Raw genomic sequence first — 27,714 nt, 5'->3', positions numbered from 1 at the left:
GAGATTTATTTCAGACATTGCTTTTATATCATTGATTTTATTAACATTTATGAGTAGGGAATCTGTATTATGCAAGTCATAGACAATATAAATATTGATAGAACAAGACTTGAAATTGATTATATATTAGATTAATATTTTATACTTTTTCTTCCATGTTGAATCTTTCGTACACTACTTTTAACACTTGAATATAAATAATTGATTAAATGGCGATCTTACTCGTGTTAATTATGTAAGAATGTGTGGCTTACAGCTGTTTCGGTGCTACTTGACACCATCCTCAGAGCCTACTAGATCTTGGCGCTATCTCAGCTTCACAGATTACTCAACATACCCATGAGCCAACAACACTAAAATGAAGAAGTGAACACAATCAAATACATAGCACAAGAAAATGGTTACAACCCAAACATAATAGACAACATCATAAGGAAGACAAAACAAAAACTCAACAAACACAAACACAAGAACACAAGAAATACATCACACTAACATACGAAAACAAAAACACACACAAGATCGCATCCTCAATCAGAAAACAGAAATACAACATAGCATACAGAACAGAAAACACACTACAAAGACATCTCAACACACAAACAAATAAATGCAACCACAGAGGCGTATACAAACTCACATGCAATAGTTGCGACAGTTTCTACATTGGACAGACAGGCAGATCATTCCAAACTCGATACAAAGAACACATTAAAGCAATATCCAGAGGACACAATACATCTACATATGCCGAACACATAACTAATGCTAACCACACATACAATAACATAAATAAAGACATGGAAATCCTACACATACAACCCAAAAACTAAGAATTCAACACACTAGAACAATATGAAATATACAGACACACTAAAACACACCCTGATCAAATTCTCAACACACAGATCAATTTCAGAACACACACACTATTTGACACAACTCTTCATCACACGAACGCACCCACACAACAGGCAGCGAAGTTGAGATAGCCCCAAGATCTAGTAGGCTCCGAGGATGGTGTCAAGTAGCACCGAAACAGCTGTAAGTCACATCTTCTTCTTCTTATTATTTGGTATTACAGCCCAGGTGGGCCTTAACCTCCTCTATGGCTCTCTTCCATCCTTCTCTGTCCATAGCCAACTCCCTCCAATTCCTTATTCCTAATCTATTCACATCCACTCGTACACAGTTCCACCATCTTGTTCTCGGTCTTCCTCTTAATCTGGTTCCATCTGGGTTGTTATTGAAGACAATCTTCACTTTCCTTGTTGTTTCCATCCTTGTGACGTGTCCCAACCATCTCAGTCTTTGACATCTTATGTGCGCCTCCAAATCCGATTCCTTGTACAGTTCGTATATCTCATTATTATATCTGGCTCTCCATCCATCCACTGTTTCAATTGCTCCGAATATCCTTCTTAAGATTTTCCTCTCAAATACTGCTAGTTGTTTGCATGTATTTTTATTCAGAACCCATGTTTCTGTACCATATGTTATAATGGGTCTTATTAGGGTTTTGTAAATCTTGATTTTGATTCTGTAAGTCACATATGCTTTCATAATTAACACGATTAAGATCGCCATTTAATCAACTTTTTCTTCCTTAATTATGTACTACATTTTAGACAGAAGCTAATGTGAGTATTGAAAATATATTATAAGCTTAACTCCTAGCTTTTGTTTACATCACACGTAATTTCAATAATAGATTATTTCTGCATATATGTGCTCAAAATATATACCGGTAAGTCAATTTCATAATGTACCCAAGAAAATTTGAATATAATAATAGAACTAAATTTTAAGATAAATAACTTAAGAAACAGTATAGGAGGAGAGAAAATAGATTTGTAAGAGATTTAGTGGAATACACTTACTGTTTGTATGGCCATGAGCAGATTTTTTATTCAGGGCAATTGAAGACTGTCAAATTATTAAACAAATTTCCCTCTGGGTTGTAGCGTGATCGTACATCACTGTTTAACAAATGATATCAGTGCCTACTCTAGAAAGCCTGACCAAAGAAAATATGTATTCTAGATGAGACCACAGTTAAAAGTTGTAGGAACGGAACAATTACCAGTAAATCTAACATGGGCTATACATCTGTGAAAGGTTGAATCACATGTTTTGAAAAGAGTTACATGGTATTATTTGTCAAATAGTGTTTTGTGGTATGCTGGAAAATTATTGTTTTAATAATTTTTTTTATGCTCGACCATGCCGAAATGTAGTAATTATACACCTGGTAGTAGCCCTTTAATCCACCTCATTAAAGTACACCTATTCATTATAGTTCAGTTGTTCAGCCAATGAGAAATCACCATTGAAGCATTATAAAACCGCAAGTATCGATTATTCTCGGATATGCAATCGAAAGACAACTAGCGAAATGTCACGGAGCTGGAAATCCAATACTGTCGCAGAAGGTTTATGTTTTGTTACTATAATAATTAGCGTTAATTGTAAATAATATTCAAATAAATTCAATTTGTCATTTCGTTTTTCAATTCTAAATCAATTTCCAGGTTATATCAAGATTAATGTTCATGTTATTCTCTAGATTATATTAAGGTCAATGACATTTGTTCCTCGGAAAAAATCAATACTTTCGCGTCTGCGCACATCTCAGTTCCGCTCCTCACTTAGATAACCATAACATGAATACTTATGAATGATTTCAAGTTAGAAATATGGTCGAGCATAAAAAGTCGTATGGAACTTGCCTATAATGGTAATTAAGATGCTCGTATGAAAATTATAAAACTCGCTTGCGCTCGTTTCATAAACAAACATACTCGCGTCTTAATTACTACCATTATAGGCTCGTTGCATAATGTACTATTATAATTTGTTACATAATTACTTATATTTTTTAAATAATCTTCAAATCCAACATCAAACTGATATTTATATGCCCAATTTTGAAATATTTACTTTAGCTTTATTAATAATTAATTGTATAATCTTCCTATATATGAGTATTACTGATTTTTCTTATGATTACGTTTCAAATAGACAATTGTAACACTTATTGTTGTATGTGAGGCTGTACTGTGTATACGGAAAACGCATTATTTAATGTTTATTTATTGAGTGTTGTAAGGAGAGGGTTGAGGCAAACATGGCCTCCGCCTTAAAGACTGTTTGTTGTCTTGTCGATTCATACCAATGAATAAAATGATTTTAAAACTCTGCTGTTGAAAAAATACTTTCACTAACCAGACTCAAAACAATGTACCTGGCATTCATTAATCCTACTTCATGAAGTTTATTTCAGTAATGAATTCAGAGGTTCTACTGGTGTGTACTAACGGTTAGCACGTCTGACCGTGAGACGAGTGGGCCCAGGTTCAAATTCTGGTTGGGATTTATTCCGAGGTTTTCCCTCCTCAACCAATTGAAGCAAAATTGCTGGGTAAGTTTTGACTTTGGACCTCGGACTCATTTTGCCATCATTAATTTCAACTTCATCTATCGTGTTTCAATAGTTTCAGGTCGATTGAGGATGCAGCAGGATGTAGTACCTACCATGACTTGTATACAGGTGGCATCTATCTGAGGAAGCTGCATAAGTCCCAGGGGGACGAAGTGCTTTTGTATAGAACTTCATGAGGTTTATGTTTCTTCTTATATTAGGTACTTAATTTTATTGTATTTTGATATTAGACTTCATTTTGACAATACTTATTACTTGTATTCAAGTCTATAAGCAATAAATAATTATTATACATCTTGATTACACAACTTTTAACACTGTATCACTTCGGAATATGTATTATATGACTTTCTTGTGTTAAAATCTATCGTACCTGGTTCCAAGAAGTCACTCTCCTCTCTCCAACACTTCAAATATTTTCTTTCTGGTTCCATTTCTTTATGATTGTAACTTTTGTGTGTGAGGTCCATTGGCTTGAGTACAGTATTTACTTATAGTATAGTATAGTATAGTATAGTATAGTATAGTATAATATAGTATAGTATAGTATAGTATAGTATAGTATTTATTAGCTGTCGTTATAGCAAAAGCTAATGACATTGTCAAATTACACGTGTGAAATTATAGTGCAAAAATGAAAATTATTCTATTACAACACTAAACATAAAACAAAAGATCACAAATACTCCTTAGAATTTACAATTGAGAGTCAAGATTATCAAAATTAGACTAATATCTAGATGAAAATTGTAACACACTGATCACAAATATTGATTTGATTAACAATTTATGAGAATTTCCTAATATATTACAGAATAATAATACAATTCAGAGAAAGAAACCTAAAAAATATCAACAGCTTGATTTTCTGATTCAAAATATTCTTGTACAGAATAGAATGGGTTTCTAAGAAGCCACGTTTTCACTTTGACTTTGAATATGTCAAGTGACCCTTCCTGTGCTTCCTGTGGTAACATGTTGAACATCCTACAGCCCAACATGTTAGGACTACTTTTAACTTTGGATAGTCTGCAAAATGGTATGTCCAGTTTTTCTTTATTCCGAGTATTATACTCATGTTTATCCATCCTACTGGTGAAGCCATAAAGATTTTTCTTGATGTAAAGAAGGAGTTCCAGAATATATTCATTAACAACTGTTAAGATGGACTCCTGTATGAACAGTGGTTTACAATGTGCTTTGCTTGGTTCTTGTGTGATAATTCTTATTGCTTTCTTCTGAATGAGTAGGACTTCTCTAGCATGTGTTAATATTTAATTAGTAGCACATAAAATTTACTTTGTCATACGTTAAAAGTGTTAAAATTGTTAAAAAAAGGTACACACAAAGGTACAATGACACACAGATTAATTAATATACCAATGAACAATGACAACTACACTGAAGAATTAAACACAATAAAATATATAGCACAAGACAATGGATACAACCCTAACATAATAGACACACTAATAAAAAAGGCAAAACAAAAACAGAACAAACCAACACAAACAGCACGCGAGAATAAATACATAACATTAACATATCACAATACCAATACTCACAAAATTGTAACTTCATTCAGAAAACTAAAGTACAAAATTGCATACAAAACAAATAATACAACACAGAAATACTTAAATAACCACGCTAAACATTCAAATAAATATAATTCAACTGGAGTTTACAAATTAAAATGCAATAGTTGCCCACATTTTTACATAGGACAGACAGGAAGATCCTTTCATACAAGATATAATGAACATATTAAAGCTACAACCAAACCCTACATCACATCAAATTATGCAGATCATATTATTAACAATAATCATGACCACAATAATATAGAAACAGATATGGAAATTTTACACATCACACCAAAAAGTTCACAGTTAAACATCCTAGAACAGTACGAAATATATAAGAATACAATAACACACTCACAATATATACTTAACACACAACTTACAGTTCGATACGCACACATTATTTGACGTCATAATACATCATAACATACAAACAGCCAACCCCCATCATAGGAGCAACACACCCCCACCCCTACCATCGACAACTGCACATCGCAGAGTCAAGATCACCAGTGGTTCAAGAGACACTGAAGACGACGACACATAGCGTCGAAACGGGCCGTCTGTCGAAGGTAAATACCTTTTTTAACAGTTTTAACACTTTTAACGTATGACAAAGTAAATTTTATGTTTTTAACAAAGTGTTAACGAGAACTTTAATCAATGATTTAATTAGTGCTAACTATTGTGTTGTGCGAGATAAATATTTGAAGGTGGCTTTCCTATTTTAGCTAATAAAAATGAGTACTGCACAGCATTTATTAGAACAGTTATTTGAGAACTTACTTCGGAAGAAAAATCTGAGCCCGGTTGCAGAAACGCAAATCAAATCAGTCCCTGATCGCCAGTCAGTTGATGTCTGATTTATTTGATTGTTCGTTGCGTTGCACAAACGTGAATCTCCAATCAACTTGTCTCAATTTACTAATTGCTGATTTGGGAAAGAAATACATTTGACAACAGCGCTATTTAGCAACCACAGCCAATTTGATGCTCTTTAAAAGTCGCGAAACGAATGCATCAAGTGGGCGGTGACTAGGAAAACAAGTGAATGTTTTGCTGGTTTGTTGCTTTTTGTAAAAAGGAAACAGGCGGATTCTATTTGTATATAGACTACAATATAGTGAAAAAAAAATGAAGCAAAAAGAAAAAAAAACGTGAGGGGGCTTCTGTTGTGGGATTTGCTAGGGGAGTCGACAAGAAATTGCAATATGCATAGCCTCCATAACCTAAAATAATTCCATTTCCCATGTCTGTTTATAAATTGAGCTCGTAACCTACTCATTAAAAATATTGTGTTGTCATGTGTAGAACCCTGCCAACGGGCTACAACATTCCAGAATTTCAATGATGGTGTAGACTACATATTACCTGTATATTCACAGAAAAGAAACCTTTTCTATTTCGATAAAGTTCGGCATCATTTCAACCAGGTGATTGGACGGGGATGTGAGCAGTCTATACAACCAATATTAGGCTACACTTGGAAATCCTGACATGGCTGAAAATTCTCTCTGGATTTCAAATCGTTCCCTCTTTGAAGTTTGGGGATTTATGAGACCCTGCCATAACAAAGCAATTTCATACGTAACATTCCTAACTACTCGGCAAATAGTTGATTTGTGGACCCTAACAAGATAACCCAAGACCATCTGAAAAATTCCAACAGCATAAAATCTCAGCATTATTAGAACTTGGTTCATAGCAGAAAGTGAAAGGTTTCGATTTGTCTGTCTGCATATAGGCCTATTTGTTTCAATTTTTGAAAGTAACAAAACACACGAATCCTTACTTAACCTAAATCTTTGCTCAAATTCTCTGTCATTATACATAAAGACAATTCATGTCCATCACGGAAACGCCTTCTTCTTAATAATATTTTTTTTCATTCTAAAATTTCTTCATCAGAAGAATCCATTATGTCGAAAACAATATTGTTACGCTGTAACTATTTACTATATAATTACAGTAACTGCATTACAAACAGAACAATATAAATAACCTACTTGATCGATGATCAGTGACTTGACCAGCAAAAATCTGTTGATCAAATCTGATGGAAGACTGATCTCCGATCAAACACTGATTGTTCTTTCTGCAACAGAAATAGAACTGATGGCCAATCAAACCCTCCTTGATTGCCAATCATATTTTGATCGGTGTTTCTGCAACCGGGCCTAAGCGACTTTGCAGACGAACTTCGTTACTTGGAATATCACAATGTGTTAAAACGAAGACTACCAGTAGGTCGTTTAATAGAAATTTTAATCCAAACGTAAAATATATGAGAAGTTTCAGTGGTTGTATGTGGATATACTCCTCAGGGGTCCAGTTGTGAGTATAGGAGAATTAGCAACCTGAAGTACCTGAGCTACCTAGTGCTCCATGGTATAGCTGGGCCACCCTGTCTCCGGGAACATAGGGCTAGTTTTTGAGGCCAGTTGGAAGACCGAAGAACAGATGGATAGATGCAGAGAGAAATTTACTCCAGGAATTTTATGGGAACTGCAGCATTGAGGAGAATGGCGCTTGACAGAGAGAAATGGAGGAAAAAAATAGAGGAGGCTAGAGTCCGAAATTGAGTTGTTAATGCTGTTGTACATATGTGTAGCCTACATGTGTGGAAAAAGAAAATATTATTTCCCCATGTTGTTTGCAAGAACCAAGAAGAAAGATACAGATTTTCTCTACAAATAAGTGGATTATTGTGTGTGTGTTTTTTTATAGATTTATAGATTGCAGTATTCTTGATGAATTTAAATACTTTATAGTCACAATCATGCCATGGTATGAAAGAAAAATTTCACAACCTCGAGCAGCATTCGAACCTGCGACTTCCTGTACTCCGGTCAGGCGCTCTACCAACTGAGCTATCGAGTTCGTCTCATGCTAAAGGCTCGGAATCATCCTTTCATACTGGCGACTTTGTTATAGAGTACTGTCCATAGCGTCTGATCTAGTCAGCACTGCTTATGGGTGGGAAGAAACATTACAGTATTCTTCTGTTACATTCTTTTAAATATTTTCTAGTTTTAAGAATAGTTTGATTTAGCATGAGTAAATTATTCTTATAACATTATATGATTACTTTCGAACGTTCTATGTTGTGTTGTGCCCCCGACATATTCATGGAATAATGGTATAATTTTGGCCGGACGGGATTTATAATGTAATTACTGATTTTATGAAGGAAAATTATTTTTTTCAACCACCAGCCACCACTAGAAAAAATAGCTAACTGTAATTTTGAATATAGCTAGACTCCTATATTAACCATGCTTAAGGGTTTAATTTTAGTACCTAAATTAATCGGAAAATATAGTAAATGTATTTACTTATGGCTTTTAGAGAACCCAGAGTTTCATTGCCGCCCTCACATAAGCCCGCCATCGGTCCTTATCCTGAGCAAGATTAATCCAGTCCCTACCATCATATCTCACTTCCTTGAAATACATTTTAATATTACCCTCCTATCTATGTTTCGGCCTCCCCAAAGGTTTTTTTCCCCCCGGCCTCCCAACTAACACTCTATATGCATTTCTGTATTCTCCCATAAGTGCTACATGCCCTGCCCATCTCAAACGTCTGGATTTGTTCCTAATTATGTCAGATGAAGAATACAATGCGTGCAGTTGTGCGTTGTGTAACTTTCTTCATTCTCTTGTAACTTCAATAGTTATACACAAGTAGATGCAGAATTTTTAATTTAAAATAAAAAAAAACTAGATCTACCTACGAAACTGCTACGTTGGTGACACTGTTCCAAGTTCTTGAAGAGTTGAAATGTAGATAGCAGCACGAGACGATTATAGCCTTCGAGAATAGAATGACTGGCTATAGCAGCCAGTGACTCTGTTGCTAAAACTGGCGATTTTTAAGTAATTTTCCGACGACAACTTCCTTTTTATTTTCTATTGATTAAATAGGGATTTAGCGAAATTTTTAGCACCCTTTCGCGACATAAATGAAATTTTCTCTATTGGTAATAAAGAATCTAGCAACTTTTGATTTTCTGTATGGCGACTTTCCGTAAACATCAGTTGGCAACTCTGCTAGCAGCACTTGCTCTATGGTTAAGTGAAAATGGCGCCTCTCAAGAGTAGTTTGAAGCGGAAAGTTCCAATTTCAAATATTTCAAAAGAAAGTGAATCACATACATCGACTGCTTCAGCAGATGAAAGTAAAGTGAGTAATGTGGAATCTGGAATATTATCATTGTAATCTATAGTTCATTTTCAAACCATAATTTGTGTAGACACATGCTTGTGAATGAACATGTGGTAATGTCATAACTGAAAATTGCATTCTGTCAGTAATATTACATTAATATACTTAAATTATTTATTTGAAAACTAATATTTATAAGGTAAAATAGTAATATTTTGTGGGGGCATTGAAATTGACTACATTTGAGTAGAGACACATAGCGGAAATAAATTATGCCAACAAGGAATACTTAACCTCTTTGCAATTTGTTCCATTTCGTGACGTTATCCCAACCTCTTTGCAATTTGTTCCATTTCGTGACGTTATCCCCACTACGTATTCGACTATTTATTGTGTACCTATTGTTTGAGAAAAATGAATGCTGATAGCTCTAAATTACTGGCAATTACCCGTGTTCGAAGCATAAGCTAGTTACGTCTAAATGAATGGGAGTCCCTAAAAAGGGGGGGGGGAACGTAAAATTACATGGGGACTATCACAATTGATGCCGAACCGACCTAACCGTTAACATCCTAATGACCAGTCCTGCCATCCCTCGAAGTCCGTGTACCATTCAACCCTATTTCCCCCTCTTAAATAGGGGTTTTCCTTAAAAGATTTAGATAAAATGGGAAGGAAAGGCTGAAATAACTAATATTGCTAACATGTATGCTATATACCAAACATCGTTTAATTAGGGCTACAATTATTATTTCAATACATTTCATTATAGGCTACGTCTAACTCTTCAGATGGTGAGGCACGAATGTTTTCCCATTTGGTGGAACCCAAATCATAATGAAACTCGACATTGAAAATTTCGTTTTTCCTCTTCTTCATTGTTCCCCATAATGAAGTAGTTTGCAAACCATGCTTTTTTTACCATATGCGATAGTGTTATTTGAGATTTAGCTTGGACATCCCTTATTATTTTCACTTTTCATCTGATAGTTAATGTCTTCCATTTAGCTGTTGTTATAACGATGCATAAACAGCATAAACTAACAAAGAACTTTGAAACAGGAACCACACAACTTGCGACAACAAAGCAAGCAATGCAACCACTCTGTGGAAGCAACGCAAAGCAAAACCAGAAAGAATGATAAGAAATAACACCAGTATGTGCCGCTGCATTACTTTTGATTAAGTTGTGCTATCGAATATGCCATTACTATTGATTATTGAAAGTAGCTACATTATCACAAAACCCACTTGAAAAATATTCCTTAAAAGCGAGAATTCAATATTCTTATGGTAATTTGGCTGGGACTTAACAGATCATTCCTTAAAAATGGGAATTCCTATTAAAAAAAGGGGGAGGGGAACGTTAAAACGAGGTTTTACTGTACATTTATTGTTTTGTTATTGTATGCATTTACTTAAAGATGCTGATGAAAATGTTGTTCTCTTACATTAATGTGTATTTGTTTGTAGGATGAACATTTATTCGCAACCTTTTCAAATGACGAAGATAGTACTGATGCTGAGGATGACCAGGAGTCAGGTGAATCTGATGAAGAGGACGATGAAGTAGTTTTTGGTGATGCTGGAGATAGTGGATCTTCAGAATACGAGGATACCAAACACGAAAGTTCTAATAGTGATAGCAATGAATCTGAAGTTGAAGATGATGACCAGGAAGATGTGGACGAAGATGAAGAGGAAGATAGTGATGATGAAGATGAAGATGAAGATGATGATGATGATGATGGAAGTGAAAATTCAGAAGGGAGTGGTTTGTCTGATGTAGATGAGGAAGAAAAATCTGATAAAACCAAGCTGTTAGTCAAAAAGAAAAGTCTTTCACCTTCAAAAGTGGACAAAAAGAAGATAGAAGTTACAAATGAAACTGTATATAAAACAAATAAAAACAATACAAACAAGAAAACAGTTTTAGATGAAAATAGAGTATCTAGTCAAGTAGATGACGAATATAAGAGTGACACGTCAGACGAAGAGGTAAGACATTATTCGGAGGGTATTTTAAAAAGGTGATATGTTTCCTCATTGCAGACTATTTTAGTGAAAGGAAGCATTTTTATACCATGTCTTAAGACAACTTTTTTTTTTTTTTTAGTCTAGTAATTTTTTAAATACAATAAATAATGTTTTAATTTTTCAGTCTTACGAGTTATCAATTTAATATTAACATAAGCTAATACATGTTATATATTAAAATAATGTATGAACGTTTTCGCCTATTATACGGCTTCATCAGATACAATTTGCATTTACGATATATCTAAATTATGTAGTGGAATCTTTGTTTAATCTTTAGTAAACCATCAAATTTCAAGTTATAAATAAGTGTACATTTGATTACCTATTTATGTTCTATTTAGTAATAATATTTAATTAATATAAAACTATAGTGAGAATTCTTCTTCAAAAACTGAATTATTATAGTAACACTTAATAATAGAAACATATACTTATTATTCAAGAATGACTTAATAGCACATCAGTTTCATTAAGCACAAAATAGGCTTAAAAATACTAAAAACACATAATTCCATTTTATATTACGTAGAATCAGTATATCTATCTCAACAGACACTACGACATTTAATATAATATTACGAATTATTTGATGAAATATGACAAATATAAAATGAGGAGTCCACACCCTTGGAGTAATGCTCAGAGCATTTGGCCGTGAAACTAGGTGGTCCGGGTTCGAATCCCAGTTGGGGCAAGTTACCTGGTTGAGGTTTTTCCTGGGGTTTTCCTCAACCCAATACGTGCAAATGCTGGGTAACTTTCGGTGCTGGACCCCGGACTCATTTCACCGGCATTATCACCTTCATTTCATTCAGACGCTAAATAACCTGAGATGTTGATACAGCATCGTAAAATAACCCAATAAAATAAATAAAATGAAGATATAAATTATATCAACAAAGCTTACATAAATTTTATTGAGCCATATATACAAACACAATATCATATATTTAAACGCAAAGTCTGGCTTTGCAATTTCACCTCATTTTCAGTAATATTTGATTTAAGAAGATTGCTCCACTGCTTCTGATTACCTTGGTGGGGCTGCCACCTTTTTTCACCCAGGCTACCCTCTGTATGGGTATATGGTTATACTGCCAGTTCTCAGTTCCTGACGCGTATGACTGCATTAGTATAATGTTACCCATCTCCCGGGACAAGGACCCGCCCAGAAATTACCAGGTGTACACAGTTACAACTGACGTCCCTGTATGTCCTAGGCTGGAGGACTTGTGTTCTTGTAGTAAATAAATAATATTTTCTGTGCAGGACATTCGCAACACAGTCGGCAACATCCCCACGAACTGGTATGATGACTATGCACATTTGGGATACGACTGGGATGGAAAGAAACTCTTAAAACCTGTCAGAGAAGATGAACTTGATAATTTCCTTAGAAGAATGGAAGATCCTAATTTTTGGTAAGCTTGTATATATCCATTTATTACTAATTGTTATGTATTGTTTTACAATGCTTTGCCCACTTTAAAAGTGATGAAAGAGAGATGGAACGGAGAAAAATTCTCTCCGGCGCCGGGATTTGAACCCGGGTTTTCAGCTCTACGTGCTGATGCTTTATCCACTAAGCCACGCCGGCTACAATCCCGACGCTGTTTAGAATCGTCTCAGATTAAGCTCCATCTCTTGGGTTCCCTCTAGTGGCCGCCCTCTGCACTACGTCATAGATGTCTATGAACGCAGGACCGAAGTCCATACATACATGTGTTGAGGTGCACTCAGATGAGTGACTGATTGGCCGGGATCCAACGGTATGGGCGCCGTCTTAAATCACAAAGTGATTTATTACGCATATCATATATATTTTGATGTACCGAAGTACATATGATATTTCCATGCAGATATTCTGCGTCATCACATGATGAAAGAGAGATGGAACGGAGAAAAATTCTGAGACCATTCTAAACGGCGTCGGGATTGTATCCGGCGTGGCTTAGTGGATAAAGCATCAGCACGTAGAGCTGAAAACCCGGGTTCAAATCCCGGCTCCGGAGAGAATTTTTCTCCGTTCCATCTCTCTTTCATCATGTGATGACGCAGAATATCTGCATGGAAATATCATATGTACTTCGGTACATCAAAATATATACACTTTAAAAGTGATTAAAAATTAGAAATAATTCTAACCTTTGACATGTGAAGAATGTTACATATACATACAGTGGTGTGATTTGGAACATGCACCGTAGGGATTTCAATGCTAAAATTTATTTTTTTTATATTAGCTCTCCTAATTATTAATCAGTGAAAATACTTCCAAGTACCAGGGAGATATCTTGTGTTTTGTTGTAATTTTCTCTGATGTAATATGAAATCTTGAATATATATAAAATTTGATAGGTGTTAGCTTATTACCAATATCTTTCATCTTCTTCCTATCACGTATTAAGCCTGGTGTCTGTTACGGTCTCACACCATCGTTTCAGTGGACGGCCCAAAGATCTTGTTCCTTAATGGCCGTAATTTAATGCTTGGCGTGGTATCCTTGTTCTAAGCATCCTGAGTATATGAGATTTCCACTTCTGTCTATAATTTTGAATTTTCTCTAAAATTGGGTCAATATTTAATTCTTTCAAAATATTCAAATTTTTCTTCTTGTCTAACCTAGTGTAGCCAGAATTTAAAAACTTCATTTCATTGGTACTGATTCGGTGTTCATCACATTTACGTATGGTCCAAGCTTCACTTCCATACATGAGAACAGGTCTCACCAATGCTTTAATTCTCGTATGTTTTTGGACAAGAGAAGGTTTGAAAAATGTTATTAATGGTATTCATTGCATAGTTAAAGTTATTCAGTTTTGTAGAAATATGAAGAGTTCGCGGGAAAAACGATGAATGTCACAGTTTTGTTAAGGTTGATGTCATTATCTAATTCAATGGATCACTACGAAATTTAATGTTGTTCTTATGAAAAATGGTAAAAAGGAGAATTATCACCACGAATACAGTAATCCTTTCCTTTATTTTCTATAGAAACAGCACTACATCTTGCAGTTATAGATTCAGATCATTATCTAATCCTTAACAGAAATGTGACATTCATCGTTTTTCTTGCGAACTCTTCATATCTTTTTCTTGTTCATAGCTCAACGAATATTTAAAACATGAGACTTGTTGAACAGGTTTATTATAAAGGCAAATTTTGCTGTGGAGATGGTTTTTTTCTGATGAATCCCATTACTTTAGTTTTATCAACTGAAATTTCCATTCTATATTCCTCAGAAATGAGTTTAATTGGAAAACAAAACGTTGGAGGCCATCTTCAGAATCTGCTAATAATATTACATCATCTGCAAACAGTAATATATCTAAATTTCTATTGATATTAAAATTACCATGTTTTGTTCTTTTTCAGTTTCTAATCATATGATCCATATATTTAGTAATGGTATAGGCTACAACCTTGACGGATACCTTGATTAATAGATTTCCACTCAGTTTGATTGTTCCCAGTACGTACTGAAGTATAATTTTCACAATATAAATTACAGGTTGCATTTATTAATTGGTTTGGAACATGATCTTGCGTCAGGATATTACCAATATCAACCTTAGAAATTTCATAACTAATCGTCCCCCTAAAAATCTAACCAACAAAGCCAAAGTCTTTAAATAAAAAGGTAAACAAATTAGTAAAGAACTAGAAAAAATAATTAAACTAAACAAACCAGCACCTACAATAGCCAAATCCATTTATTACAGGCGAACTGTGAGAGATCCTCAGACTGGTCAAGATGTCGTATTATCTGATGCAGATGTGGATATAATCCAACGACTTCAAGCCCAGAAAATCCCAGATGCAGACTTCGACGATTGTGCAGTAAGTACCTTTAATATGTATCTAATGATGTGAAAGTTTACTCCTTTCTTGTTAGCAGAAAACATGTAGGCCTATTTTCAAACAAGTTCTTCAGAACCATTTTCATACGTTGTCTATTATCCTGTAGCTAAAAGCATTTGAAAAACAATATTTTCTGATTAAAAAACAGTGACCTATGCAAACAAATCGATGGGTTAGTGCACACATGTTGTAAGTGCTAATTTCTTAATTTTGAGGAAAACGAGTTTTAATTTTCAATACCTAATTACACTTCAATTAACATCTATTCTCAAAAAGTAAACATAACATAGGAAAATCTTATTATTCACTTCCCACATTTGTGCACAATGAAGATAGACCTCACAGGACTCTGATTTTGTACTTAACTCAATTTTACCGGAAAATGTACTTAATACATGTGTGCACTAAGCCAAAAATCTAGACTTTAGAGAGGTATTGTCATCGCAATACAAATGAAGTGAAAGTGTTGTTCTGAAATGGATATCACCCCATGGTGAAACAGATTTAGTAGGCGAGAAAGGTTTCAAGTCTCGTCAGAGGCCTTCTTTAAATTTATCTTCTACTCAACTCAGCATGTATAGACAGTTGCAAAAAGACAGTTAAAATGCCTGTAGTTACAATTGCCTGTATTACTACTACAGCGAAATGAGGACAAATTCTAGGTAAATTGATGTTGCATGAGAAATTAGTCAGATTTTGTTTACATATCTTTTGTATTTGATAACGTTTTTGAATTGAGCACTGTAGAGATTTTTTGATAATATGAAAAAATCAAGTACTTCTGGCTTTTTAAGCTATTCATAATTTTTTGTTAGACTGATACTAATACAACTTTGTACATTTTCGTATTTTAAAATACAAATACAATAAACTTTCATAATAAACTTCAAATGTGAGTTTATTAAAATATCTCTTATTTATTCTTTTCTTTCAACATACAGTCGATAATATTGCAAAACAGGCAACATATTTGCAACCAAGTCCTCTTCAAGTGATATCTCTATCCAATGCTTTTGCTTCAGTAAAGTCTCATTTTACAAACCTATGGATCAACAATTGGCTCTCTTCTGACAAAGGAAAAATTTTACAGTCTGTACAAAAGAAGCCAAATGACCTGGAAATGTACAAAAACTTGCCCAGACATGTTCAAACATTATCATAAATCATCCTATCACATCATCGGGGTAATGTAACTCCGCCTTCCAGGTGCCCCAACCTCAGAAGTGGGTTACAACTAAGCCACGGCCAGGAGAAAAGACCAGAAATGTCGAAAAGACAACCTGGTGGCATTGGATAAAAAAAAAACATTTTTAACAAGAGCCAGAACAGAACAGGTCACATTGTCACTCAATTGTACCTACACCGATTTCACATTTCTGATAATCCTACTTGTCTGTGGTGTAATAATCATGATGAAGATATGGGACACATTCTTCTATACTGTCCATCCATAAACCACAAAAGAAGTAAATTAAAATCATCAGTACCAGTTGCAGAAGACACAGCCCTGCAGTATATATTGACTACACCCCAACTCTGGCTACTAGCAACAGGCATCTATAATGAACACCGATCAAAATACCCCTCATTTCTCGTGAAAAACAACTCAATAGACTACAGTGGACTTTATGTTGTAAGCAAACAGCTGGATACATTAGGAAGATTGATGATTTCAACATACAGTTGAAAGCTAATTTAAGAATAATGTTCTCAGATTCTTAAAACTATACTTTACTGACGTAACCTTTGTAGCAGAAGCAACAAGAATACACACTTCTGAAGAAAATAGTGCACATATGTTATTTTCTCTTAGGGACTGGTTTACTCTTAAGGCAAAAATATATATACTTGTTACAGTAGAGGAAAGAGAGAGAGTGACTGCATCAGCTTTACTGGCTTCACGTGATCTTCATACCCGTATTCTTGTGTCCTTACTATAGTTTCTGAGATATTTGCTAAAAAGGAATTTAAGGAGACTGGATAAATGCGATCTTGACATTGTTAAATTTTCAATGTTTTGGTACTTTCAACTCCTGAACAATTAAAGGTAGAGGTCTGAAACTTTTACATATTGTTGTTCAGTGCTTTTCTGTCTATTAAAAGTAAAACATTGAAGATGGTTTTATTCTCATGATGCTTTGCTTCTGATTTTTTTCATAAACGTTCAAAATTTGACATTTTTTATAATTATGAATTTTTTTGTCCCAGATTTTTTCTCCCAATTCTCATAATTTTACACCGGCATCACCATGGTGATATGTGGTAAAAAGAAATTAAATTTCTATCTGGAATAGGTTTCACACTGAGTACCGTAAAGTGGGGTGACTTTGAACAGTAATTTAGCGCCTTTCTAAATTAAATGCTGTACCCTATTGCGAAAGAACTGAACTAGTTTATTGACAATTTAAACAGTTTTATCGCATTTGGGTGCAGCATTTAATTTAGAAAGGTGCTAAATTACTGTTCAAAGTCACCTCGACGTTCAAAGTCACCCCTCTTTACGGTATACTCAAAGTTTGAAAAATGCCAAAAGAAGAAAAATAGTTAAGAAAAAGGGGACACAACCAAAGTGTGACTTGCATACAGTTACAAAGCTATTAAAAAAGACACTTGCTTGCTGGAAGAGTTTAATGCTGATATTTTGGAATATTAAATTTAAAGTGTCATTGCACATAAATCAGCAAATTTTTTTTTTATTTAAGCCTTTTCGTCCAATTTAGCGACTTTGCAAACAGCAGATAACTGCCCTGGAGTGAAAGCAAGTTGAACTTAAAGTTGTTCATTGCTGAGTGCTTGTCATTACACACAGCCATATCTTATTTTAGCTTACAAGCAAACATTCTGATGGGGGCAGAAAAAAATGTTAAATTTTTTCTTCCACCATGTTAATAATGTAAAAAGAAGTGCTTATACAAATTTTGGCCACTCGTCCGCAATTACGAGGCCGTCCAGAAAGTGATTTTCCCTGTGGCTGTTTACAGAAAAAATCACAATTGCATGGAAAGATTTATTGAAACAGATACAATAATTGTTGCGCTATCTGTCAACAAATCCCCCACTGGAATTGAGACATTTGTCATACCATGGGATCAGTTTTTGTACCCTTGTGTTGTAGGTATTGGAACCAGCATTTGATAGCCATCTGCACCTCTCTGTTGATCCGTGATATGAAAAATGTCTCAATTCCAGTGGGAAATATGTTGAAAAATAGCTCAACAATTGCTATGTCTGTTCCAATATTTTTTTTTTCAATGAAATTGTGTTTTCTTTCTGTTAATGGCCCCTGGCAAACTTATTTTTACGGACCTCGTAATTGCGGTCGAGTGGCCAAAATTTGTATAAGCATTTCTTTTGACATTATTAACATGGTGAAAGAAAAAATTTTAACTTTTTTTATCTGCTCCCACCAGAATGTTTGCTTGTTAGTTGAAAACATGAATGTATATATTTATAGTCCGCTATACTGGAGAATTAGCACGGTCACTTTGAACCGTGCCGTTACGTTTACCACCAAATTTAAGTAAATACACAATGTCACCAACATAAGAACATGACGTTGGTGTGTGGCGTAGTTGGCGGGAGACATTTTTTCTCTCTCTCTCTCTCTCTCTGCCTCCTTCGTTGTGAACATTACTGAGAGATAGCACCAGTGTTAGCTACAAAGTGTATTTGCGCAAATATATTGCAAGTAGATTACGTGACTTATTACGTGTCTTAGATGAGAGTCTTGAGACAAAACAGTTTTGTGCTATATTTCTTTTTTTTTCTCTCTCTCTGTCTACCTCCTTCGTTCTGAACATTATTGAGAGATAGCACCACTGTTAGCGACAATGTGTATTTGCGTAAATATTGCGAATAAATTATGACGAGTGCCTTAGATGAGAGGCTCGGGACAGAAACAGTTTTGCTGTAGCGCATGCGTGGACCTCTCATGTAGTGGGAGCGTGATCCTTACTTGAATTTATTTTTGCTTGTACATTGCAGATTAAATTATTGAGATATCTTCTTGATTCGGTTACAGACCTTGCATTTACGAAGGTTAGGTTAGGTTGGCTTTGGTTAGGTTAGGTTAGCTTTGGTTAGGTTAGCTTTGGTTAGGTCAGCTTAGGTTAGGTCAGCTTAGCTTAGGTTAGGTCAGCTTAGCTTAGGTTAGGTTAGTTTTGGTTAGGTTAGGTTAGTTTTGGTTAGGTTAGCTTTGGTTAGGTTAGGTTAGCTTTGGTTAGGTGTGGTTAGGTTAGCTTGATTTCATTCGTCCATGTAGTAGTTAAAATTATATAATATGACTGTTTTTGATTCGTAATATTGATAAAAAAATAATAGGCCTATAATGAAAGCGGTGAATAATTTCATGGTTCCTAAAATTTTTTTTCGTAAAAGGCTAGGTATTTTTCTATAGGCCAGAAATAAAACAGCAACGCCGTCATAATTACGTACTTTACGCATGGCGAACTTTAACTGGAAATTTACTTTCCGTCATTTTAATGGTATTCCGTGAAACACACCTTTTTTCCTGTTAATTTCCTTGTGATAACCTAGTTTATGATCTTATTACATATTCATTTTCTTTTAATGCATTCAAAAAACCGCCGTTGTACTACATAAAACCTTGAACTTGACTAATGGAGTGAATTATTTAAGAATATAGTCGCGAATTTGACTACCACCATTTCGATTATATTTTGTTTGATACGGCTCGGTACGGCCCGGTAACTAGTGGCCAGCGAATAGCGTCGACTATCGATATTGGTCTGCCGTGGGTATTATCCAGTTGTTCCTTTATAGTCTAATAATTTTGAGAACTTTTGAAACTTCTCTTACTGTTTTTGGAACTCACGTGTACTGAGCATTCTTTTGTTCTGTTGACAGCCGTGGGTGGAATGGTTTACATCAGAAGTTATGCAGACTCCAATTGTTAGAGTTCCTGATCACAAGCGGTCATTCTTGCCAAGCAAGATGGAGGCCAGGAAAGTGGCAAAGATGGTACATGCCATTAAGATGGGATGGATTAAACCTCGAGAAGAGAAGAAGAAAAGCGAGGGACCTAATTTCTATATGTTATGGCAAACTGACGAAGGGGTAGAGCATATGAGACGCATCCAGAACCACATTCCAGCACCCAAACGCCATCTGCCAGGGCACGCTGAGTCGTACAACCCTCCACCAGAATACTTGTTCGACAAGAAGGAGGTAATTTGAAGTCTTTTGTCTTTACTTTCTTGTTATATGAAGTATAAACACGGAACTGCAAGATGTTCCAGCATTTCCGCCATCAATTGCTCCCCTGCTGTTAGACGTCTGTTATTCCACATTTTGCTCTGGAATGTATTTTAATGCTTCTTGAGAAATTAAACTGGAAGTAGGTCAAATTGTTACCTTTTTAACTAATTTCTTATTCATTACAACATAATAGAACAGTATTGTTCATATGAAAAATTTCCTATCGCTTTGGATTTAATTGTAGCGTCATTATTCCTTGCTTGCATTTTGTTTTAAATAAGTTATTACCTGGTTGTATTAAATTAGCTTAAAAATGTAGTCTATATATTTTTTATTATTAATTGTAAAAATGTTGTATTTTGTTTGAAAATAGCTTAAGGAGTGGAACAAACAACGGACAGCTCCCTGGAAGAGGAAACTCCACTTCATTCCACGGAAGTACAGCTCTTTACGTGCCGTGCCGGCTTATGAGCGCTATGTTAAGGAGAGGTTCCAGCGCTGTCTTGATCTGTACCTGTGTCCACGAGCCAGGAAAATGAGGGTTAGTACTATTTACTAGAGTTACATTCACTTTAGTTATTGTTCAAACAGTGAATGTCGTCATACGACGGGGCCCCAAAAATAACTGGAATGTTTCTTTTTTTTTTTTTTTTTTTTTTGCATTTTTATTGAACTCTATATTCACAGTACTTTAGTTCCTTTCAAAATATTGTCCATGTGCATTAATGCACTTGTCCCAACGCTTTTGCCACTGCTGAAAACAGTGCTGGAACTCTTCAGGCAGGATACTGTTCAAAGCTGTTAGCGTGTTTTCTTTGACGTCATCTACATCACTGAATCACTTTCCTTTCAGACATTTCTTCATCCGTGGAAACAAAAAAAAAGTCCGATGGAGCCAGATCGGGTGAATAGGGTGTGTGAGGCACAAGCACCATGTTGTTGTTTGTCAAAAACTGTGTGTGTGTGTGTGTGTGTCTTTGTCTGTGTCTGTGTCTGTCTGTGTCTGTGTCTGTGTCTGTCTGTCTCTGTCTGTCTGTCTCTCTCTCCCTCCCTCCCTCCCTCCCTCTCTCTCTCTCCCTCCCTCCCTCCCTCTCTCTCTCCCTCCCTCTCTCTCGCTCTCTCTCCCTCTCTCTCCCTCTCCCTCTCTCTCCCTCTCTCTCCCTCTCTCCCTCCCTCCCTCACTCCCTCCCTCGCTCCCTCTCTCCCTCCCTCTCTCTCCCTCTCCCTCTCCCTCTCCCTCCCTCCCTCCCTCTCCCTCCCTCCCTCTCTCTCTCTCTCTCTCTCTGGATTTAACAATGAAGTCATCATCCTTCTTGCTTCCCAATATTTTGATGGAAGGTCCACAAATGTCCTAAGAGTTTCACATTTAGCCAGCTGCTCCATCTCCAATGTCAAAAACTGTTGGACCGTCAGAACTGTGTGGGCTGGAGCATTGTCGTGGTGAAGCAACCAGTTCCCATTTCTCCACATTTCGGGCCGTTTTTGCCGCACACTCTCTCGTAATCTTCGTAACACATCCAAATAGAAATGTTGGTACACTGTTTGTCCTGGCGGAACGAACTCTTTGTTGTGGACAATGCCATTCACATAAAAACACAAATGAACATTGTTTTCACATTGGATCACACTTGACATGCTTTTTTGGGTCGTGGTGAATTTGGAGTTTTCCACTGGCTCGATGCTTGCTTTGATTCTGGATCGTACCCATAGCACCAAGACTCATCCCCAGTCACAATTCTTTTAAGAAAGTTTGGATTGTTTTGCACTTCACTCTTCAAGTCGTGGCAAACTCTCACGCGGTTTTCTCTTTGGTTATCTGTGAGCAAGCAAGGAACAAATTTTGCAGACACCCGTCTCATGTGCAAATCTTCGGTTAAAATTCGCAGGACCATGCTCCATGACAGGTTCGTTTGCTCAGAAACTTCGTCAATGGTCTTTCATCAATTGCACGTTTGATTTTGGCAATGTTTTCGTCATTTCTTCCTGTCGAAGGATGCCCGGGGCGTGGCATGTCTTCACTTGACATGTTGCCAGATTTGAAACGGGGAAAACCACTCGTAGATCTGTGACTTCCCCAAATCATCATCATCAAAGGCTTACCGAAGGATCCCAATGGTCTCGGCTGCAGTTTTCCCTAACAGAAAACAAAATTTCACACACACTCTTTGTTCCTTGTGGTCGGCAATCTCACTAATCGCCAAACGGTTGAAACAGGAACGCAAACAACACAGCACTACAAACAAACCACTTAACTCTGACGCCAGCTCACTAACGGTCTCGCGGGAGACCCCAAACTAACATCACCTAACAGCACAACTTGTAACTACAAAGCATGTGTGTGCAACAGTTCGGTTCTGGTTACTTTTCGATCCACCCTCGTACATCATCTCTGCATAATGCTGATAATTTAAAATTTGAAAACATGTCCAGAAAAACAGGTTATACATGCATGGTGTTCTACCAAATGGCAGAAGAAATTAATATCAATGTGCTGTGTCAAGTTATTGAAATATAATTAATTTTGCTTATATTCTTCCAGTTGACTATTGAACCAGAAGAGCTGTTGCCGCAGTTACCAAGCCCGAAGGATCTGCAGCCATTCCCAACTACAATGTCCATGGTGTATGAAGGTCACACTGACATGGTTCGTGCAATAGCTGTTGAGCCTAAAGGACAGTACCTGGTATCAGGATCTGATGACATGACTGTCAAAGGTAAAGTGTTCATGAAGAGTGACGTTTCATTGGAAGTGCTAATGTGGGAAATGTTATGTTTACAAACAAGTAGTGCTTTGTGTCAGTTCAGATAAGAGTAGTTTAAACACTAGTTTTATATTTATTCATAGTATTCTCATGTTTTTCACTGCTCCTATGGCATTTTCTTCTTAGCCAGTGGCCAAGCTCATTTCTTTTTCTCTTCCTGGTCAGTTTCAGCATTACCGGTTTTCTTTCTTCACCCACTCTTTCTAGCACAGCTTCATTTCTCGTCCTCTCTGTCCACTCCACACGTTCCATTCTTCTCCATATCCACATTTCAAATGCTTCTTGTTGCTTCTCTTCACTTCGTCGTAATGTCCATGTTTCTGCCTCATACAATGCCACACTTCATACAAAGCACTTCACTAGTCTCTTCCTTAGTTATTTTTCCAGAGATCCGCAAAATTCGCTTCTTTTCCTATTGAAAGCTTTCTTTACCATTGCTATTGTCCTTTTGACTTCTAGCAGCTCATTTTACTGCTTATAGTACACCCCAAGTATCTGAAGCTGTCCTAGTCTGTTATATAGGGATTTTAATTATTCATGAATTAACAGGGTCCAGCAGAGGAATGCGTGATTATTAAGCTGCGGATTTTTAGGCATTAAAAACAGTTGAAATGGCAGGCAAAATAGGCATTCAAAATTCTAAACTAGGCATTTAAAAAGGCACTAACAATTTCTAATTCTTAATGGCTAACATGGCCATAGCATAGCATGCAATGAAATCTCCATCTTGGTTTCTGTTCAATGACGGCAAATTTGCAAAACAAAAATATCTATCTTCAACATTGTTGCCTTAAAATGTTTTCTGTGTTTACTATACTCCAGCAGGCCGTGATATACATCTGTCTTTTTTTTTTCCCTCGGTCTATGAAGAGTCTGGAATCTTGTTGATTTTTTCACGGCTTCCTTAATGTTACTTGCATCACGAATGCAGTAACTTTAGTGGAGTTGTAGAGTTTACTTAATTTTTGCAAATATTTAAAAACAATAATTAACAGTACAATTTAGGTGAAATTGCAGTGGTAAGTTTCCAATTTATAATTATTACTATATTGAACGTCTCTAAAAATAATATGTTAAAAGCCTAAAGCAGTAAAATCAATATGTCGCTTAAGCGGTAAGAAGAGGGAAATTGTTATGTGTGTTAGGTTGGCAATACTGAATGTGGAATTTTAGACTTTCCGCGGATTGGTTTTGTGCGGAAACCAATACGCACGATCTCGCACAAAGGTGTGTTGTACACTGCTTCACTTTCCATGATGACTAAATGGCATTGCATTGGCCACAGGATATGCGTAGAGTTTATTGCTCCTCAACAGTGCTGTGAGAGATATGTGCTCCTTAAGATCGTCTGTTTCAACATGCTTTCCAAGTCTGTTCCTCTGCCAGATCTTATAATTTTTTATCCATTTTTTTTTTTTTTTTTTTTTTATTCTTCAGAAAACTATTTCCTGGCTTAGAATCAGCGGCATTCACCTGGGTTCATAAAATAAATGAAGTCCAACCTAAAGTGGCAATATCTGACACATCCCTGATCCCAAATTACTTGTGATCTTAAAAAGACAGCAGTGGTTGCATGTGTTAAAATTGTTCATTGCTGTGGACAGCCCTTACTACAGTACTAAGTAGGTGAAAGTTGCTTCACGTGTGTGTAGGTTATAAGGAGATATTGAGAGCCTTTCTTTCTCTTTGTCTTAATTCACATATTATTTTCCTTCGCATGATTGCAGTGTGGGAGATCGCTACAGGACGTTGCATCCGCACGATCCCTGTAGGTGGAGTAGTGCGGTCTTTGTCCTGGAATCCAAACCAGGCATTGTCCCTGGTAGCTGTTGCCGCAGATCGAAAGGTTCTCCTGGTAAACCCTGGAGTAGGGGACCATTTGTTATGTTCACGGACAGATTCATTGCTGGAAGAGGCTCCTGAACAGGATATTATAGGTAATTTGTTTTATTTGCCAATATTTAGTTACATGGGATATTAATAGAAGCATGAAAATATCGCATTTTCAATAAATGTGATAAAAATAAGAAGCATTGCTTTTGCTCCTTTTTCAGTTTTCTTTAATCATTTGAAGCCAGTTTAAATTTTACGAATTAATACTACTGTACAAATAGATATTGCCACGATAAATTATATTTTCAGCGAAATATGAATAATATTGAAGGATGCGTAATCATTTATTTTCAGTTTGAATAAATTTCGCAGATTTTTTAAAATATTTATTTTGTTGTCCAATAATTTATAATTTACAGTTTTATTTTACACTTGTGTGTTTATTTGATAAACTGTGTAATAACTTACTATCTAAATACAAAATTCATTTGACAAAAATTTTCGTCCTTTTTTTTTTTTTTTTTTTTTTTTTTTTTTAGACATCTTTGAGTCACAGTTTTTAGTGTTAAAATTTGTAAAATCTTATTTACACATTAAAATTAAAATTATATGTTTGTGGTATTGCCATTATATACATGATCTTTTTCTGGATTATATAGTTTTGTGAAAAGTACAATACATTCGACTTCTGATAATTCGCGGTACCTAATGCACAAAGATCCGTGAAATATCAAAAATCGCGAATTATCCGCAAAATTTTTCATTACTATTTCAAGTCCAGTAAAAGTTACTTCAACAGGTTTAATTACTTAAATACATTTCAAAATCAAGTGCAAAATGTGAAACAGTGCAACACATTTTGAAACATTATTAATACATTATGCAAAGAACCTATAATGGTACTAATTAAGACGCAAGTATGTTTGTTTATGAAACGAGCACAAGCAAGTTTCATAATTTTCATACGAGCGTCTTAATTACCATTATAGGCAAGTTTCATACGACTTTTTATGCTCGACCATATTTCTAACTTGAAATTATTCATAAGTATTCATGTTATGGTTATGTAAGTGAGGAGCAGAACTGACCTGAATTGTGAGATATGTGCAGACGCGAAAGTCTTGATTTTTTCTGAGGCACGAATGTCATTGACCTTGATATAATTTAGAGAATAACATGAACATTAGTCTTGATATAACCTGGAAATTGATTTAGAATTGAAAAACGAGATGACAAATTGAATTTATTTGAATATTATTTACAATTAACGCTAATTATTATAGTAACAGAACATAACCTTCTGCGACAGTATTGGATTTCCAGCCTCCGTGACTTTTCGCTAATTGTTTTTCGATTGCATATCCGAGAATAATCGATACTTGCGGTTTTATAATGGTACAATGGTGATTTCTCATTGGCTGAACAATTGAATTATAATGAATAAATAGGTGTACTTTAATGAGGTCCATTAAAGGACTGCTACCAGGTGTATAATTACTACATTTCGGCATGGTCGAGCATAAAATATTATATAGTACTACAGTGGGATAGAATCTTAAACAAGAAACACAGATTTTGAAAATATCATAAGACACTTAGTTTAACAGAAGTAATACGTCATTGTTTTTACTTGCAGTGTCAGAAAGGGTGAAGGCAGCTGTGCAGTGGGAGCATCCTTCAGAAGAAATATGGAAGAATGGAATTCGTGTTATTATTAATCATTTCAAAGAAGTTAGACAGGTAATTTCTAGATAACAAATTTTATTACACCAAAAGTCAGTTATTTATTTTGATGTTAATACAATCTCTTCGTCGCAGTTTGTTGTAATATGACATAATTATACATATTGTGTAGAGAGTTGATAGAATATTCCTAATTCAGAATTCTTTTTACTGTCTAAATGTTTTAGCCAATTTCTTACAGTGCACATACATTGTACAATATACAGGGTGAACTATAAGTAATGTCATTAATTTCAAGGGGTTATTCTTTGAGGTATTTAAAAATAAAGTATAATACAATTTTGCTCGTTTTCGCTTCCTTTTCGAGAAAAAAATAATTTTATATGAAACATTTCATAGCATATTTTGGGAAGCCATTGATTTAATTCCCAATATGCTCAGTCATTTTAAGAGAGCAGTGTATTATGATAATGAATGATTGAAAGAATTTTAGTTTTGTCCTTTAAATGTGCAGAAATTTGATTTTAACAAATGTAACTTTTTGTTTTGCAAAGAAATTTGTTACATTTGTTCGGATCAAATTTCTGCAAATTTAAAGGACGAAACTAAAATCATTTGAATCATTTATTATCGTAATACACTGCTCTCTTAAATTGACTGAGCATATTGGGAATTCAGTCTATGACTTTCCCAAAACACGCTATGAAGTGTTTCATGTAAAACAGTTTTTATCTCAAAAAGGAAGCAAAAACAATCAAAATTGTATTAAACTTTTTTGTTTGAAATATCTGAAAGAATAACCCTTTGAAATTAATGACATTACTTACAGTTCACCCTGTATGTTTAAGTTACGAAAGATTTGAAAGTTCTCTTATTAAGAAGTAAATTTATTGAAAAATAATAATACAGTTTTGTTCTTAAGGGGAGAGGATGGTATTTTTTGGTGAAAAATGAGTAAATTTAAAAAAAAAAAATTTTTTTTTCTTTAAAATAGTCTGTGATGTGTGGAATGCATAGCATAATATTTTGTGGGTATTTGTGCCCTTATCGGATGTTGAGTCGCCATTTTTAACTTCCTGCGTTATATGGATTTTTAAATCACTCGCCCACTTTTATTGTTGT

At 35.3% G+C, this 27,714-nt stretch overlaps 1 protein-coding gene across 1 annotated transcript in view; it reads left to right on the top strand.

Annotated features, from left to right (window-relative positions):
- The first annotated feature begins 9,056 nt into the window (after window positions 1-9,056).
- Window positions 9,057-27,714, top strand: part of LOC138699444 (ribosome biogenesis protein BOP1 homolog) — a 32,715-nt gene continuing 14,057 nt past the window's right edge. Inside the window, exons 1-9 of the mRNA XM_069825316.1 lie at window positions 9,057-9,213; window positions 10,669-11,193; window positions 12,505-12,656; window positions 14,959-15,076; window positions 19,964-20,284; window positions 20,688-20,855; window positions 22,854-23,028; window positions 24,804-25,013; window positions 26,546-26,649. Of these exons, the coding sequence (XP_069681417.1) occupies window positions 9,112-9,213; window positions 10,669-11,193; window positions 12,505-12,656; window positions 14,959-15,076; window positions 19,964-20,284; window positions 20,688-20,855; window positions 22,854-23,028; window positions 24,804-25,013; window positions 26,546-26,649 (1,875 nt within the window). The 5' untranslated portion in view covers window positions 9,057-9,111. The remainder of the gene's footprint in view (window positions 9,214-10,668; window positions 11,194-12,504; window positions 12,657-14,958; window positions 15,077-19,963; window positions 20,285-20,687; window positions 20,856-22,853; window positions 23,029-24,803; window positions 25,014-26,545; window positions 26,650-27,714) is intronic.

The sequence above is a fragment of the Periplaneta americana genome, chromosome 5 (genome assembly GCF_040183065.1).
Source record: "Periplaneta americana isolate PAMFEO1 chromosome 5, P.americana_PAMFEO1_priV1, whole genome shotgun sequence".
Classification (NCBI taxonomy): domain Eukaryota; kingdom Metazoa; phylum Arthropoda; class Insecta; order Blattodea; family Blattidae; genus Periplaneta; species Periplaneta americana.
This window is presented reverse-complemented; position numbering and strand designations above follow the sequence as displayed.